Here is a 19,040-nt window from a genome sequence, read left to right on the forward strand (position 1 = left end):
TAGCTTATCATGATACTGGAGCCAATCTAACGTGAGATGTAAAAGAGTCGTAGAGGTTCTGAGTGCTGAAACATGTGTTGCACATCACCAGAATTCAAACACCGGCTGCGCTCCCAAGTGCCTCCGAAGACGTCATTTCAGACACAGAACCACCAGCGTCTAACTTTGACTTGAAGTGCAGCCATGGCCATGCACCGTGCGTCCTGGAACCAGCGAGGCAGGGAGGGAAACAACAGAGAAGGGAGGAGTCACCAGCTCCACAGTCGACATTGCAGATTCACGTGCACGCTTGGCCTTCCCAGTTTGCAAAGGCGAGGGAGCGAGCGAGCGGCGGCGGACCGTAAACTTGCAGAAAAAAGCTCCGGGCTGCCGCCACAGGCACCCATTTATTGGCAGTAGTACACGCTGCACACATGCATTGCGTTGCATCCGTGGGAACAAAAGACTTTGAGTTGAAAGGCAACCTGCACCTGCTGTTCTCTCTCTATTGGCTTTCGTTGCGTCTTCGTCTGTGACCCACAAGCTGATGGTACGAATGAGGAGGGCAACAATGACTGAAGTGAAATGCCATCAAGATAGATGCACGTCCCATCAATCATGCATGGGAGGAACGAGGGTGGAATACACCCTGGAGGATTCTATACGGCAGCATGGGGATCTCTCGGTGTGGATCCGAAGGATTGATGAGATTTGACCCTCGAATACCCCATGTTTCCTTTTGCAGGCCGGTCTTGCAGTCTCACTGACACTTTTTTATTTTTGTTGTTGTTGTTCTAATCATTCATGTGTGATGGATTGATTTTTCCACCTCTTAGTGAACTTTTTTGGGCTGCATTTTGTTCGGGGAAAATATATGGCTATTAGTTTAATTGATTCGTCAAGCGTTTTCAGATTAAAAAAAGATCAAAATAATTAGATAAATGTGTTTGATTTGAATGATAGTAATAAAAAAAGTACGTTTATAAACAATTATGCTCACAAAGTATTGAGATTTCATATGCACCTTTAAATTCTCATTAACATCCTGAGGTAATATATATATATATATAATACCTAAACAACCTTAATTTACTCGTTATGATAATACTCTGAGGTCTTACAGGATACGAATACCAATTGCCTGCAAGGGATAGAACAATAAACATAAATGAATTGGAAGAACAAATGATGACTAAATAATGATGATGTATTTACAAAAATTCGCCACGAATCATCTAAAAAAATGCTAGAGAACATTAAATGGCTCTCGATCTAAAAAACAATGTTTGAACAAGAGTTTATAATAACACAACAAGAATATTCAAACCATAATGTAAGCTAGTTATTAAGAAATTCCACATAATTTTATACATCATCAGAAACAATTGAATTTTGCCGCATTGAATACCATTAGAACATTGATAAGAGTGGAATTTCCTTTTGACTAAACCCAAACTTCCCTTTTGCTTAAATGTCACAAACAATGATAAGCCAAGATAGAAATCGATACTATGAGTCTTGTGTGCGTCCTGTGTTTCTCTTTCATTATATACAATTTCAAAACATGGTGATCATGAGATTACAAGAATCTGCAGCGACTCGAGCATCATCAGGAGAGACGCTCGCTGTTGAATCTAGAATCGGTCCAGCCAACTCATTGAGCTTTCTTGTGAGCCAAATTGCAAGTCCTGCAATCCAGGGAAGATATGAGAACACACCCTCTTTAAAGATTTATACAAACAACGGCTAGTGAATCTTACAGAAAGCTGGAAGTCTGGTGGTGTATCGATTAGTATGTTGTCGAGATCTGAGAATTCGCAGGCTGTACTGTCGATCGCAGAAGCTGGCACATTCCTGCCGCAGTTGAGATTTGTGCCGTTTACATGCAATGATGAGTCCTCAAAATGAGGAAAAGAATCGAGGACCTCATGGCACAACAATGACTCCTGCAAATTGATTGGGTCTGGCTCATCAACAGCTTGAGATTCGCCCGCCCAGCGTGCAGGGGTTTCAACTTCGCCCGTCCACTGACTGATAGATAACGGCAAAAGAGGAGCCCCTGAATTGGGACAGTGTTCCTCCTGAAAGCCCAATATGGATAATCAGAAGAAATATTGAATTTTTTTGAATTCAACATGTGCAGCTTTGAATTCTCTAGACCAATCTTTCCTGCTAGATGTTCCAATAGTTCAACATCAGATGGATCAAACCTAACACCAGCTGGAAGTCCAGGCCAAACCGAGGTAACCTGCATAGAGAGACAAAAATATTCAAAAATCAACGCCCAAAAGAGGTCAAAAGTAGGGGGTTTAAATACAGACATCAAGAATGCCTGATGATCCTGTAAAACAAGCAAGTTTTGGCAATATTCACACAGTGATTTTAAGTTATTCTTGAAGTTTTTATCAACAATAAATTAGGGATATGTTAAGACCACTTGAAAGTAAATTAACAAAAATCGATAAAAAAAACAACGGGGCATATGCAACATAGAAAGTATTTCAGTGTATTTCACCCACGTAGAAACATGAAGTATTTCTGGAAATGCAGACAAAGAAAATCGAATGGCCAAAATAACTTAACTACTAACTCCAGCAGTTCTGGAAAGCAACTAATGGATTTTCAAACTGTTTACATATAGTTGTTGATTAGATGGGTCAATTTTTGGGACAGTAAATCTTTAGAAATAGTTATTGACCATTAATGTGACTATTGGGTATAAATAAAATATTAATACTCAATTTTTTATAGGGACCAAAAAATCAATATTTGTTTTTTTGCTTCTTTATCTTCAAATACAAGATTCACCTTACTATTCCAAACCGATATATTGGCTTACCGGTGGTACAATATGTACTGCCTCATACCAGTATATTGTGTGTCAGTATGTTGGGACGTGCTGACAACATAGGAAAATGACAAAAAATAACTTCAAAATTTTCTGAAAAATAAAAAAATAAATTAGGATTTTAGGTTGAAAATAAATATAAATTTAGTATCAATTGAACAAAAAAATCTAAATTAGGAAAAAATAATGATATATTTTTTCGGGCTTGAAGGAGAAACTTTGGGGTACATTTCAGACTATCCTTTTGTTGATATTAAATTATCTATAATGAAATGATTGAATTTTTAGATTATGTATTAAACAATTTAAATTTTAAAATTTAAATGAATCAAATAATCGATCAATAGATATACCTAGTTCTACCACTAAAAAGAATGATAGAACCCCATGGGCGATAGATCGAGGTCATCAATCCTATGTATATGCATATCAATTTGATATTTTTTTGGACCCAATTCTGAAATTGATCCCACGATATAATATATTAATGCATCATATGTCATTGGTGCATCAATGTGATGATTGTCATAATCTAATCGTCATGAATCATACATATCCAAGACGATTCCTAAGGGAAGTACAATTGTGGCATGTATTGGTGAGGAGATTGGAGAATGTTGAAACTTCTATTTTTACCACCATACAACTGCTTGGAGAAGAATGACCAATAATTATCGTACTACTGTTGGCCGTAAGGTCCTCCATAATACAAAAATTAGGAAGATGATGAGCTCCAATCATATATGAATTTGAGAGAATGAAAGGGCGTGAAAGAGGGGGAGGAAAAAGTTTAAAAACCCTTTCAAATAGATCTAACCATTGGAACTGGTCAGATATGAGCCATCTGTTAATAATGATCAGATTTTGACCATTCCGGCTGGTACAGACCGTATATATCGATCCCCTGTTGGATCGATACGTACCACCCATACTGAGTAATATACCACAACACGACAAATCCTGCTTAAATATATTGCAAAGTCTTAACAATAAAAATATATTCTTAAATATATTGCTTAACATATTTTAAAAAATAGAAAATCTCTTTCTAAAGAGGCATTTCATAACACTAGGAACAAAAGAAAGAATCTAATACATCAACAAGAAAATTAGTTCAATCAAATTGATCAAATATGTTAAAAGATTAAAAACCTTAGATGAATAAAATGTAATGAATACAAATTGCCAAAAACAGAATTATATAACAAAGAGTATAAATGGTGATGGTGGACAGATGAGAACTCACATCGCTATTATCAATAAGATGCTTGCAATTAGGGCACTCTCGATTTGCTCCTACCCCTAAATCTTTGATTTGATCGTTATCAAAGCAGTTGGCATTCTTTACTTTCCTCGCAATCCCCCTACCAGTGATAAGCCATGTCCTATAAAATATAAAGAAAGATTAAAAAAAACTACTTACAGTGGATACATACATATGTCTAACACATGAGGCAATCGTTTAGTAATTCGAGTATAAGCAAGCATTATAAACATAGTGAAGACAAGTTAGTTCACAATTCGGTATAAAGCATACACACAAAGCACTAGTTTCAACATGTAAACCTAAAAACACATAGTTTGCTCATTTCAAACTTTCAACATGTAATTAAGATTGAGATGGTTACTTGAAATAGACAATATTAACCCCCTATGTCTCACAAAAGCAGGGGCCAATAATGGAGAGATTGAGGAAGACAGAACTGTAAGTCTAGGGCTTATATATCTGTTAGACCCTATCTACTACAAATAGGACACCAAAGAATAATCGAAGGACAAATAGGAAGTTCAGCCTGACAAAAACTAAAAAGCTACATTGAAATTGTTGGTAAGCCTCTCTTCAACGAGTATGGCAATTGTATTCTACTTCATAGTTTCTTTAAGAATTGATTTTGCTGGTTTTCTTTTTTGTTATCAGTTCAATGCAACACTTATGCCACAAGATATTGTTTAGCTCAACCAAGATAAAGACCAATAGTCATGTCTTTCTCCACAAAGCCTAACCTCTAGTTCGTAATTAATCTTGTCAGAATTAGACTAATGACAGTGAGAAGAATAAGCATAGCTTGATTTGGCTATCAGCTGAAAATAGAGTGGTATTTCAAAGGCCCAATGTATAGGGAAATGGAATTACTATTCCACAACACATTGAAAATCCTGTACTTATTGAAGTTATTGGATTTGATCCTATACGAATTTCTTTGGTTGGAATCTCTGTGATGCAAAACAAGTTTTTCCCAGGACTTAGTTGACTCTATCAGAGTCCAAAACTGAGTCCAGTGTTGCTTTCCATTTCCTGCCATTATTTCTGTGGTTGTCTTAAGATGCTTCTGGAATCTTACTTTAGATCATTTTGATGTTGAAGGATCAAATCTTAAGTATAAATTCCCATAGAAAAGTTATGAAGCAATCACGACTAGATCTTAGAAAGTTCAAAAGGTCTATTTACATATGATTTAGATGGATTACCTTCTTTTTTTTAAGAGAAAGGCTTGTCTTTGGCTGGCTTAGTTAGGATTTAGGTCCCAAAGAATGCTAAAATAAAAAAAAGGCACATAATTGATTGTAATTGGTGTTCATTTGATGAATCAAATCAAGTTCTGTTTACCATATGACCCTGTATATGCCTTATCCCTAATCCATTTACCATATGCACATAATCGTTCTTTCCCCTTTCTTACCTCAAAAGATTCTTTTTCTTCTTTTGAAACACTTCAATTTTGCAATACTAGAAACAGTGCCCAGATCTTTCAAGCATTAGAATGACTTTTCTCTACCCATAAATTCTATTCATTGACTTGTCACACTAACTTCTAGCAATCTAAATCAAAGTTATGAATGTCAATATGCCACATTCTTCTCATACATATGAATTTGCCATTCACTCAAATCATCGTTTACATGTTCAGCTCCTCAATTCGGTAAAGAGACCTCGAGAAAGGGAAGCTAAAGCAAACCCCAACCGGCTCCAATGCTAGAGCCATAATTTCTTGCAGCTCCATTGTTATGTAAAGAAAAGGGCGGATGAGATTCCTGCTAATACGGGATAAGGAGAAGCTCAATGTACACAATCTTACCTCTATGTTTACAGATAGACTATCTCCCATGCGCGAAACCTGGTATCCAAGGTTGCAAAGGACAAAAAAACAGAACAACCAAGAACATTAACAGGCACAACCAATGAACCACTACACCAATGCAAAATCATTCAGCGAACCACCAACGAAATCCATTGAAAGTCCGGACTTTCTTCAATCGGTGCCCCAAATGGACAAAATGCACAAAGCCTCCTACACAATAAATGAATCCCCTAAGCCGTATCCTACTTAAATCAACAGAAGCGTCTCCTTTTAACACCACTAATAACGAAAAATGATGAGGCTCGAAAAGCCCCAATCATCAACGTAGCAGCCACGCAGCAATTACACATCGATGAGCAAGAATTGAGCTAAGCATGCACTTTCTAACAACAGCAGAAGAATCTAGTCTTGCAAGATGATGATATCAAACGCACCTTGCCATCCCAAGTTCTTGATATCAGCTGAGACTGAGACTGCGCTACTTAGAAACGGGGAGAACGAAGCGAGGAGGCGTCAGTCGTCGCCATTCTCCAGCCCACCACATGAAGTATTTGTTCCGGCGGGAAAAACCCCCCCGAGACTGTGGCTCGAGCCACCGAGCCTAGTGGTTCGGGCGTTCACGCGCAGTGACAGTTACCCGTTCATCGCCTACTCTCCGATATTCCTTCCATGCGATTGGATTGAGTAAGTGGGTCCACGCGGGACCCGCGTTACGACCAATCTTTGAACCACCTAGGATTCAGGTAGAGAAAAGGGTAAGATATACAAGTGGTTGTGCGTTAAGAAGGTTGGTGATGTGTTGAGAAAGAAGGTCGCTTTGGATTCTTGGTCCCGAAGCTAAGTGGTATTTCTTACTATTCTTTTTATTCTTTGTCTTCTAATATTTGTTTTGGGCTTAGTGTTAACATTGGTCGCGAATTTGTCGACGTGCGGTGTTACGAACTGTGAAATTTTGATTGCATTATATATATATATATATATATATATATATATATATATATATATATATATATATATATATATATATATATCATCGTTTACTTGTAGGGATAAAAATGTGTATATTAATTTTTATCTTAAATTATATGAAAGAAACTAAGATTTGAATCACCTGTCCGAGTTGTAAGATTGGAGCTGATACGTCATAAAACGTCAGGAAGACTGATACGGTCTGAAGTTTATGCGGAGATGAGCACATCAAAGTAGTAGTATTACAGGGCTGAGCTATGGGGATGAGAACGAATGGGAGAAATAGAACGTAACAGGGATCATTTAACAGATTATAGATATGGACAATTATAAATTATATGATGTAGCTACGAAGCTAATAATTATATATTATCTTATGTAATTATATCTATTTAGTATTACCGATTTTACCAACAGAAATATAAAAATAATGAGCAAAAAGATAATTTCAATATCTCAATTACGCTTTCGATGGTGACGGATAACGACATATTTAGAGATCGCGTGTGGTTATTATGGATGAGGGAGAGACAATGAAAGATGAGACAAATGGAGAGGAGGAAGAAGATGATGTATATGACAATGTTCTATATTTGCATTGGCACCGACGTAGATGCAGAGCGATACTACTCTACATCTACGTTAGAATTGATAATAATGCAGAGAAAGATAGTACCATTTTACATCTATGTCGACATTAACAATAATACAAAAAATGATGATGATGCCCTACATCTGCATTGGCATCAATATAGATGTCGTCCTTTTTTTTCTCTCTCTTTGCCTCATATTTCATCGTTGCCCTTCCTCAACTACAATAGTTGTTCGTAGCTTCAATAATGTCATCATCCATTATTACTAAAAACATAATTTAAATATTAAAATTATTATTATTTTTATATTTCTATCAATAAAACTAATGATGTTATGATAAGTAGAGTTAAATGTTTCACTTTTATAATTAAGGATTTTGATGTAAATTACACCTAGGATCGAGATTCTCATGTAAAGTAATACGGTAAGCAACAAATGAAGAAGCCGTCACAATATGAACACCATACTATCATCGTTCTTCTCTCGTAACTTTCTGCACGTCGAGGTCATGTCTCTTGGTGGAGGAAGAAGACCTGTGGATGAGGTTCCTCAGGCTGTTCTTGCTCTCTCTGGATCGCTTGTCGGGCCGGCCGTACTCGGGCGGGCTCTGCCAGGGGGGGACGTCGTCCAACGCGACGTTGGCCTCCAGCTTCTTCGACAGGGTCACGATCTCGTAGGAGTCCCATAGGGAGTGCGCGAAGTCCCAGTGGGACTCGGCGGCCCTGGCGGCCATGGCCACCGCCTCGAGCTTGAACCGGGTGGGCTGCCGGAGGGAGGAGCTGGCTCTCCGGGCGTGGAACTCGTCGGTCGGCTTGGGGTTGCCGGACTGCGCGTGCCACGCCTGCGCCACCGCCTTGAGGAGCTCCAGCTCCTGCTCGTCCACATGCCGCCGTTGCTGCTGCTGCTCCGGCTTTGTCATGGCTACTGCAGCGGTGAAGAAGGGGCGCATGTTTCTCTGAGAGGAAGATAAGGTTTTGCCGCTTGGTTGACTTGTAATGTTGATTTTGGACGGTGGAGATGGAATTTCCAAATCAAGTGGTCGAACGAGATGTATCGCTTGTTAATTCGACATAAAAATTATGTCAAGAAGTGTCTTATTAATTGTATCTTTTTATTGTAAGATGCTATTTTAGGACAGTCATATTTCAAAATTCATAAAACCCTTATTTTTGGGCTGATTAATATATTCAAAAATTATAATGAATGAGATTTCGATGGACCAATGTTTAATAAGTGAACATAATAAATCGCTGCCTTTGGTACCTTAAAATGTTCTTGCAAATCCAATTGCTAATGACATAGTCAACACTTTAACAATTATATAGTCAATACGCTAAATGCTATGTGGTCGACATTTTAGTGGACACCTGGCAATATCTTAGCGTATCGTAGCCAATACTTCGATGCTATACGATCAACATCTTAGTACTATATGATCGTCAAATCGACACAACATGATTAATATCTTGACACTACATAGTCAATACCTTGATATTAAATCGTTACTTTGGCATCATATAATTGATAGTGATCGATACATTAATGCTATATGGTTGACACATCAGTGACCAACATTTCAACTACATGTGGTTGACATAGTCTTATTCACAAGATGTTACTAACAGCATCACAACTATCGCACATCCTACGTATTCGACATAGCACGATTTTATTAGGATCAAAATATATGCGTAATCGTCCCTTATATCAATGTGTGCCTATAAGTATAACAGCCCAAAAATAATACTATAAAAGCCATCTCAAGTACACATAACAAACAAATTCATATCCTCTCTTCTAACTCTCGACGTTCTACGAACATCTCATTGGTTTAGATTGACCTAAACATTAAAGAGATTTTATTGAATATATTCTCGATATAATAATTTTATAGGATTTGACATCTAAATAGTTTCATTTTGTCATAACAAATATCGAATTTGTTAGTATTCTAAAATAGGATTTGGAAAACTCATCCATCCGATGTGCTCTATCACAATCATGGAAGTAAATAGGTTGATGATAACTTGCATGACATCTGCTTCCCAAAACATAGAAGTATTATCACATCTTGTATGAGTCGTCACTTCACGAGTGCCGATTTCAACCCCTTCATGATGATAATAATTACGATGAAAACATATTTAGGAAATAGAAAAAAGAAACAAATAAAATAAATAATAAAGCGAAAAACGAACCGTGGAATCTTCTACCCCTTTCAATACCAGTCCTGGGCCCACATACAGGGGGTTTCTGGCGGGCCGTTACGGCCCAGTGGGTGGGGTGACCCAGGTAAAAGCGATGGGTATAAAAGCCGGGTGAGGTGGGAGGGGACGTCGACGGGAGGAGTCGTCCTTACTCGATGAAGACAAGACGAGTCAGCCTGACACGAAGGACGGAGGCCAGCTCAGAACGCCAGCTGTCCGACACAACATTACGGGCCAAGTACACATGCAACCCCAAGAACTACTCGAACATAAGAACAATGAGTCAAACTAGAGATTTATGTTGTACTCTCATCATTGCAATTAGAAAAAATGGGAAAAAACCATCTAAACTTATAAATTTTTTTTATCAAGATATATGATAAAAAAAAATTAATAATCTTATGTAGAAACTTAGTATAATTTTTTTAAAGAATAAGTTGTTAAGTCATATTTTAAATTTAAAAATTTACGATCAAAATCTTTACTAATTAAATTAATTAACACATTTAAAAATAATTTGATACATGAAACTCGATTGATCGAAAAATGACATCATGCTAAATAAACCTACTATATCAATATGATATTTAAAATAAAATATTCTTCATTGATATAATTATTTTTTTATGACTCTTGAGACCACATCACACTCTAAAGAATAAATCATCAAATATTTTAAATTTTAAATTTTTTATTACTTGAATAAGATAAATATTAATTTTGACATCATATAGATCCTTAGCACAAGTCTTATGAGAGATATCTTAGAGTCGTTCTAACTTATCGATAAAATGTGAATCACATTTAAGCTTTAAATATGATAAAATTTGAGGGAAAATCAAATGAAGTCAAGTCAACCTCATCATAACAATTTGATGATCAAAATTTATCTTAATAATCTTAATCATAATTCTCATATTATTATTAAGAAGTTTGTTAAAAAGAGATTAGATACTTCCAATCTCATATTATCATGTTTCGTAAGTTGAATGATTAATTGAGGGTGTCTTTAGCATGTATTAAATTTCAAGAAATAAGTCAAGAATAATCTCTCAAACGCCACCACATTTTTTATTTAATTCTTTTTAAATAATCATTGTTTGCTTCTTTTATTCTATGCATATTTTTACTGAAAATGATGGATGCAAGAATTGGGTCGGACAATCATTGAACCAAACCGACCCTTCTTCCTTCCTTCTTTAATGGGTATGAAAATGTCAGACTTTGTTGAGTGAATTTAATGCTTGTGGCAAGTGAGGTAAATTATTGGCTATATCTCGGCATCTATCCTATATCTAAAACAATCTCTAAAAACTTATATTTTGATTTATTTATTGACTTTGATGGAATCTATCCTATGAAATTTTTTAGTGTCAAACATGTCTCGATCTATTTGGGTCGCTTCATAGATTAAACCATTAATGTCATATCCCATTTTAAAAAAAAAACTAAATCATCATATTATTATTTAATTTACAGAAGACCCTTTTTTTCTTTACATTTAAAATTTTATTCTTATAATATTAAAAAAATTTATTAAAAAAAATCATGTATTATTTAGTAAGGTCATAAGTTACGAAAAATTTTCTGAGCTTACACTTTATATCTATTACAAAATAGTAGATTATTATAAAAACAAACACAACATCGATCATATATATTAGCAGGAATCTTTATAAAATTATAAAAAATAATTTTTAATCCTCGTAATATATATATATATATATATAAATCAATAATTTAATATAAAATAATAATAATATATCAATTTATTAAGAAAAGTATATATTAAAAATAATGATAATCCTTATATAGTAAATAAAATTATGCATCAATCATATGCAATACATCTTAATGACATACATAACAATATGATAATAAAGATAAAAAATAATAATAATATATCAATTTATTAAGGAAATTATATATTAAAAATAATAATAATTCTTATGCAATAAATAAAATTATGCATCAGTCACATACAATACATCTCGATGACATATATAACAATATGATAATAAAGACGTATATCATACCTAATATTGTACTCTCAATAGTAGATGGTGATGTATACTATATATGATGAATTTCTCCCAACAATGGATTAAGAGAATCCATACCATACTTCTAACAACAGATAAAGTGATATTCTTCACCTGTCTAAATAGGGACACGTTACTCGTAATAATGGATGAGGAAACTATTTAACCATAACATTTAACAGTTCGCTAATCCTAAAAAAAATTATCCTACTCTGATACATAAACAATAATGATCATTTATTTATATTGATCTATTCATGTATTCAAGAAGTAATATGATAAAACATTACGAGAGATTGCTTAATGTATAATTTACTATACTATATTCATTCGTGGCTCCATATTATAATGAGCCCATAACTCCTTTTATGGCTTGTAATTCCAATATTAATCACTCAACATAATCAATCAAGACATAACAACGGTAACCTTATATCCATAAAGAATCGATCCAAGATCATCCAGATTAACAGTAACCTCATATCCATAAGAATAAATCCAATTAGTCTAATTTAAATTTGATTGATTTTATTTAAGTCAAATAACCTTAAATCAATGAAAATAGTATGGAATAACTATTAATCACTTGAACTAATCAAATATGTTTAATTCAATTAACTAAATAAGTTCAAACCAATAAGTTGAGAGAGAATTAGACCATACTGCATAATGGTAGTTCAGACTAAGTTAACCTACCCGAGCCTTAGATTATATGCATTGCACATGCCTATTCCAAGTAATAGATGGACTAAAATACAACATGTTCGGATAAAGAGGTAATGACATATCTAATGTCGATTATATAATTGGGTAAGCTTAGCTTTATAGGATCGGATGAGTCTTATTACTAAATTGGATTACTATTGGTTGTGGATGAGTCATATAAGTTATGCTATACCTAACCTTATGTGATACACTATACTTAGCTATGTGGGTTGGATCATGGTTAACTAGATAGGCTTGATTATACTTGGTCATATGGGTCGGGTTATACTTGATCATAAGGACTAAACTATGTCTAATCACATGGGCTTAATCATATATGACTATATAGAATGTGACATGCCCGACCACATGGGTTGGGGGGTACTTTACTACATGAGCTAGTCTGACTAATCAATATAATTAAGTCAGACAATAATTTGACATCCCTTATTAAATTATATTATAATATTTTAAAAAATATTTAAAATATTATAAAATAACAATTAATCTCAAATCTATTTTTTTAATGAAATAACTAATTTAAATTCATGATACAAATTTAAATCTAATTAAATTATAAAAATTTACACATAATTATTTGAAACATAAATATGTATAATTAAATGAATTAGAATTAACATTAAATTAATACATTGTTTTAATATCATATTTTAATTATAATTTTTTACTTCATAAAATTTTAAAATTTAATTATTATTATACATAATAAAACTTATAAAAATTATAATAAAAAATTTAAAATACGAAGAAAAACTACTCGTGGAGGATCCTCTCTTCATTCCTCCTAAAGCTCGGTGAGAAGTTAGTAAAGATAAAATTAAGGGGGAGCCCTTCGAGAAGATGGGTTCTTCTCGAAAAGTAAGGAATAATTTTATATTTATTTTATTTTCATATAAAGATAAAATTATAGTATTTATTTTATATGTTTCACACCCAAAAATAAAATTTTAACCATTTATTTTCTAAAATATATATCACTAATTAGGAAATAAATTAATTGATAAAATTCTTAACTTATTCAAATGATTATAGAAATTAATTTTAATTATTTTCCTAACCATACTACATAAGGAAGTTAATAAATAAAATAAAATAAAATAAAATATTATTTATGATAATTTAATTTATGTTAAGTGCTAAAATATACTACACAAACAAGTAATGTTAATTACTCCGCACATGCTAAATATTGTTGCGAATATTTCTCGGCAAACCAATACAATAAAAGGAGCAGTAAAACAAAATGACTGCCCGTCCTCACGCACGTGAACTCAATCAACTCTTCTCTCTCTCTCTCTCTCTCTCTGTTTAGACTGTGGCCACCTCCGCAGGAGAGCGGCACGCAGCTCACCCTTCCTTCTTTTACTGCTCTTCTGGGCCTCTTCCTCATCCATTGTCCTCCCCCTTGTCATCTTGCCAATGGCCTCTCACCGCATCCTTCTTCTCCTACTCACCTCTGTCCTGCTGCTGAAGACCTCAGCTTCGCCCTCGCCCTGCGCCTTCCCGGCCATCTTCAACTTTGGGGACTCCAACTCCGACACCGGAGGGCTGTCGGCGGCCTTCGGCCCCGCTCCACCGCCACATGGCGAGACCTTCTTCGGGGCGCCGGCCGGCAGATACTGCGACGGCCGCCTCATCATCGACTTCATCGGTAAGCTGTCTCAGTTTTCTTCTTCTTTTCACTTGCCACTGCGAAATGCTGCAACAAAAACAATCAAGTCTCTAATTTTCTGTCAGTAGTAAAATGATATTACTGTACCCAATCAGTGTGTATCGGATCCCTTTCCCACAGATCGAGGATTTAAAATATCACTATAAGCTTAAAAACATGTTTTTGAGTCTACACTTTGTCAATTGCAGTCACCAGATCAGTGCTATTAACCATCACAGCCTGATACCCAAGAGTCTTTTTGCTAGCTACTGAAATGGTACACATTTTAAGATCTTATCAACAGGGAAAAGTTGTCTTTGCCAGGCCAAACCTATTGGAAGACTTTGAGACACATTTCTTTGACCTGAGACACGTCTTTGACTATCATGCGCAGAGTTTATGTGGATCACAGATGTACAACCGACACAAAGTAACTGGTTGAGTTATTGATGTCATGTCATTTGCTCTGCAGTAAGCAATCTGCAGCTGCAACTATGGCTGGGTTCACTTAATCTCATCTATCAAATTTGATCACTGGGCCAGATTTTGGTTGGCTGCTTGTGAATGCCGGTTTGATTACTGGGGAAAATTGATGCATGGTCGTATTAGAAATGACTTACTAACAATCGTATAAGTATGGAGGTAATATCACACTAAAGAGACAATGATGGGTAATTTGGGCTTTTACCACAACAACGTTAAAATCATAAGTCCCAACTTTTGGGGTTGGCTACATGGATCTTTTATCTTTTAAATATTTTCTCGACTTAGTTGATATGAGTCGGTACGCTGCCTGGTATGTTGGTGTCATACCAATCTGATAGATTATGGGATTGGGATTTAAAACCTTGGTTGCAACCATTTACGATTGGTGTGCACCAAATAATTAGGTATTGATAGTCACATTATTGGATACTGGGAGTCAGATATAAAATGTTAATTGAATATATTTTGTGTGTTAATCATATCAATATAAAATGAATAGTCAATAAAATATTCATTCATAAACCTATGGATTAGAATACTTTAGTTAATGATAAAAAGTTATTAACATTCATATAAATCCTTTTAAATGATAATTATATCAATTCAGTTTTTTAAAAAAATTTCATCCAATAAAAACGTATTGTGTCATTAAAAATTTAAAACTACCTGTTTTATTCTCCAATTGATGATATGTTAGAATCTTTAGGTTATCCAAATATCAAAATCATGTTTGAGTTGATCCGCAATTTGAAGATTTCATGATTGATTCTTTCATAATTGGATTCATCTTAAGATCCTTGCTTAATTCTACATCTATACGAACATAGATATAGGAGAACTAAATCGAAGACTGGCATTATCTGACTTTATATTTAGAAAAGAAAAAGGTTCAAGTAGTTAAAAAATAAATATTTTTGATGTTGCAAAACATTTCACCAATTAAAGCAACCAAGTTAATTTGTTGAAATTTTCTACACATGCCAATAAATATCTGCATACAGCCATTGGTTATATTCTTTATTTGAAATGTCCCAAATCATTGTTTACTGCAATAAATGATGTTTGCATTATTGCTTTAATACTCTGTTGTTGGACATGCAAAAATAATGACATGTTTGCAAGCCTTTCAAAAATTTTGGATTTTGCTTATTGTATTTGATCTGATCATTGGTTTTGAGCTCTCACATTTGATCTGAAGTTATAAGATTGTGGACTTAAAATTTTCTTTTTCTTTCCTCCACCTATGCGCATATACATATGCATTTATTTAACTACAACAAAATCTCTAATATCTATATTTAGGTGTTATAAAAATCACATTCATTTGTACCCCCTGTCAGCACAAAAGACTATTAGTTGTCAACATTAGTTATCAGTGGACCGGGGCAATCTTCTCAGTCCTACTTGTGAAAAAGTGGACTGAGCCCATTTTTCACCTTTAAGTCGGTTTTGGCTATGAGTATTAGGTCCGAGTAAGATCAAGCTCAACCTCTGTTCAAACTCCAATTTAAGACTTCCAGGGAGCAAACTTGCACCTTATCGAAGGCAGAGATTAAGCTTATGGTTGGGGTTAATTACATCAGTAATTATTGACTTTTTGGACAAATGGTTCCCCAAAGCTTGATTTTTATCATTTGACTTCCTAAACCTTAATTAGTGTTTCAATAGAGTCCTGTTGCCAGCTTCCATCCATAATCCTTGACAAAAAGGTCACCCAATTGCATTGACTCGTGAACTTAGTCCGAATATTAGAGAGAAAGTTTGTCTGACATCCTTTTATTGATAGATATGTCAGGGCAGATTGATCGTTGTTCACCTTGAAATTTCTATATCTGGCTTAACCAAGTACTGCTATTGAATTTTTGCACTCTGCAATCATAAAAAAACATGTGAAAGAGAGTCAGTCATCAACAATCAACAACCACTTGGCTTTTCAGGAGAGTTTATCTTACATCAGAAACAATCCTATTATTGATAACCATATATTGTGTTCAACTAATAGTAACCAGGTTCAAATTTTTGTTTGGATCTTCAGCTCAGGGCCTTGGACTTCCTTTCCTCAATGCATATCTTGATTCAGTGGCGACAAATTTCTCCCATGGTGCCAATTTTGCTACAGCAGGATCAACAATCCAACGACAAAATACAACTTTATTTCAAACTGGGTACAGCCCCTTCTCCTTGGATGTGCAGTCCTGGCAGTTTGCACAGTTCAAATCTAGGTCGCAGATAGCTTACAAGAAAGGCAAGTACCAGAGATATACTTTTAGCTCGACCAAGTGATCCCCTTGTGATGATGTACAAACTTGCCAATTAATCTTTGGTTGTTCTCTGCAGGAGTCTTCAAAGATGAATTACCTCCAGAGGACTACTTCTCTAAGGCTTTGTACACCTTCGACATCGGCCAAAATGACCTCACTTCAGGCTATGTCAGTAACATGACTACTGATGAAGTTAAAGCAACCATTCCTGATATCCTCAACAAATTCACTGTTGTTATAAAGGTATGAAGAAGCAGAAAACCATGAGAGAAAAAACAATATGAGAAATACTCGCCTCATTAATGTTAGAGGATGACAAAATTCTTGGATTGAGTTGGTGCAGGGTGTCTATGGACAAGGTGGGAGATTCTTTTGGATCCATAACACAGGTCCCTTTGGCTGTCTGCCTTACGTTCTCGACCGATATCCTATCAGGGCACCCGAGGTGGACCATGTCGGTTGTGGAGCTCCTTTCAATGATGTGGCTCAGCTATTCAACGCAAAACTGAAGGAAACTGTAGCCCAGCTCAGGAAGGACCTCCCTCAGGCGGTATTCACCTATGTTGATGTCTACACCATAAAGTACTCCCTCATAAGCCAAGCAAAGAAGCATAGTAAGACTTGCAACCGACGCTGAACAAATGCTGAATTTAATCATGGCTTCAGATACTGATGAACAATGTTGGAGTGCTGTAATTTGCAGGCTTTGAGCATCCTCTTGTGGCTTGCTGCGGGCACGGTGGCAAGTACAACTACAACATCCACTGGGGCTGTGGATCCAAGGTCATAGTCAACGGCACTGAAGTCCTGGTCGGGAAGGCATGCCGGGATCCTCTGAAGAGGATATGCTGGGATGGAGTTCACTACACAGAGGCTGCAAACAAGTGGGTGTACGATCAAATAGTGGAGGGTGCATTCTCAGACCCACCAGTCCCTCTGAGAATGGCTTGTCAAAGGCAAAACCAGTGAGACTCTCTTTTCTTCCATTAGGCTGCTAATAATGCTGCATGAGTGATTCAGATGATTTTGTGGTAGCACAAGCAAGTGTGCTCAGCACTTGACAATGACATACATGTGTTACTGGTATGAATTGTGATGAAATGGAACTCATAATTCCCCTACTACTCTGCGTGATGAGATTGGATTCAGCCACAACTGCATGTAAAGCCAATCATCTTTATCTTCTGTGCCATCTGAAGTTGTAGGCTGGGCGCTAACTAAAGTTGCAGAACTTTACAGGAGCCACTGCGCTTTCCAAGCCCACCACCTCTCCTTTTGCAAAGGCAAAAGGCTACATCCACCATGCGTGCTCGACTTCTTGATGGTAGAGCTTTCTTCTAGTGTGTGCGTGCAAAGCAATGCAGGGAGTGCACTGAGATAAAGCTGATAACAACTGAAACAAAATGACTAGTCATTTCATAATAGATTATAATATATATATATATATATATATATGATAATTATATATTTTTAATTAATAATAAATATAAAATACTCATCTAAATAATTTCATAATAATAGATTATATAATTTTCTCAATCAATGATAAATATAAAATATTTATCTACATTATTTCATAATTTAGGAAATTACGTTAAGATCATGATCCTCATTATTTGAGAAAATCATAATAATATGTTATCATAATTTTTATGATTTAAAATCATGATAATATATTATTAAAACATTGAGAGGATTATGATGATCTTAATGATTATTCAATGGTTGAAAATAGGTTTATGCATAAATTGATATAATTTATCGTTGTATAGGTTGATAATATATTATCAAGTTATTGCAGCTTTTGCCTTAATAATAAGACTGAGAGAATCGACAAAAGGGCAAGAGGAAAAGGGGACATTTGAATCTCTTTGCAAATAAGCACACTCACTTGTCTTTCTATCCATAATTCTTTCTCCATAGAAATAAATGAGATATATGCCTTCTCGTTCGTAATGAGATTAACACTATCAAATAAGGTACCAGGAACACTTATAAAGATTGGTGTAATAATAATATTGGTTTCAAGTATTTTGAGATGATCAAGAAGGTCATGAATATACTTTTGTTAAAAAAAAATCATTTACCGTATGAATGCCTTGAACACAAAGATCATTTTCGAATAGCATGCGAGTTAATTAAAGATTATTCTTTATAGTTTGACATCTTTAATATTCTAATCTTTAGATTTTAAAAT

General features: G+C 35.1%; 2 protein-coding genes and 1 pseudogene across 2 annotated transcripts; 1 reads left to right on the plus strand and 2 right to left on the minus strand.

The window, feature by feature from the left end:
• Nucleotides 1-1,333: 1,333 nt before the first annotated feature.
• On the minus strand, nucleotides 1,334-6,442 carry LOC135649255 (uncharacterized; annotated as a pseudogene).
• Nucleotides 6,443-7,811: 1,369 nt separating this feature from the next.
• Nucleotides 7,812-8,520, minus strand: LOC103997217 (uncharacterized). Its single transcript, XM_009418388.3, has one exon. It carries the CDS (start codon nucleotides 8,417-8,419, stop codon nucleotides 7,940-7,942), a length of 480 nt encoding a protein of 159 aa, XP_009416663.2. The 5' UTR covers nucleotides 8,420-8,520; the 3' UTR covers nucleotides 7,812-7,939.
• Nucleotides 8,521-13,730: 5,210 nt separating this feature from the next.
• On the plus strand, nucleotides 13,731-17,964 carry LOC103996723 (GDSL esterase/lipase ACHE). Its single transcript, XM_009417695.3, has 5 exons — nucleotides 13,731-14,096; nucleotides 16,618-16,827; nucleotides 16,920-17,086; nucleotides 17,187-17,457; nucleotides 17,547-17,964. Exons 1-5 carry the CDS (start codon nucleotides 13,865-13,867, stop codon nucleotides 17,810-17,812), a joined length of 1,146 nt encoding a protein of 381 aa, XP_009415970.2. The 5' UTR covers nucleotides 13,731-13,864; the 3' UTR covers nucleotides 17,813-17,964.
• The last annotated feature ends 1,076 nt before the right edge of the window (nucleotides 17,965-19,040 follow it).

Source organism: Musa acuminata, chromosome BXJ3-9, assembly GCF_036884655.1.
Source record: "Musa acuminata AAA Group cultivar baxijiao chromosome BXJ3-9, Cavendish_Baxijiao_AAA, whole genome shotgun sequence".
NCBI lineage: Eukaryota > Viridiplantae > Streptophyta > Magnoliopsida > Zingiberales > Musaceae > Musa > Musa acuminata.

Excerpts from the sequence above, each read along its gene's own strand:
- LOC103997217 (XM_009418388.3), bottom strand. The coding sequence starts at position 8,419 with ATGCGCCCCTTCTTCACCGCTGCAGTAGCCATGACAAAGCCGGAGCAG.
- LOC103996723 (XM_009417695.3), top strand. The coding sequence starts at position 13,865 with ATGGCCTCTCACCGCATCCTTCTTCTCCTACTCACCTCTGTCCTGCTG. Across the intron at positions 14,097-16,617 it reads CCTCATCATCGACTTCATCG|CTCAGGGCCTTGGACTTCCT; the intron begins GTAAGCTGTCTC and ends TTGGATCTTCAG. Across the intron at positions 16,828-16,919 it reads GCAGATAGCTTACAAGAAAG|GAGTCTTCAAAGATGAATTA; the intron begins GCAAGTACCAGA and ends TGTTCTCTGCAG.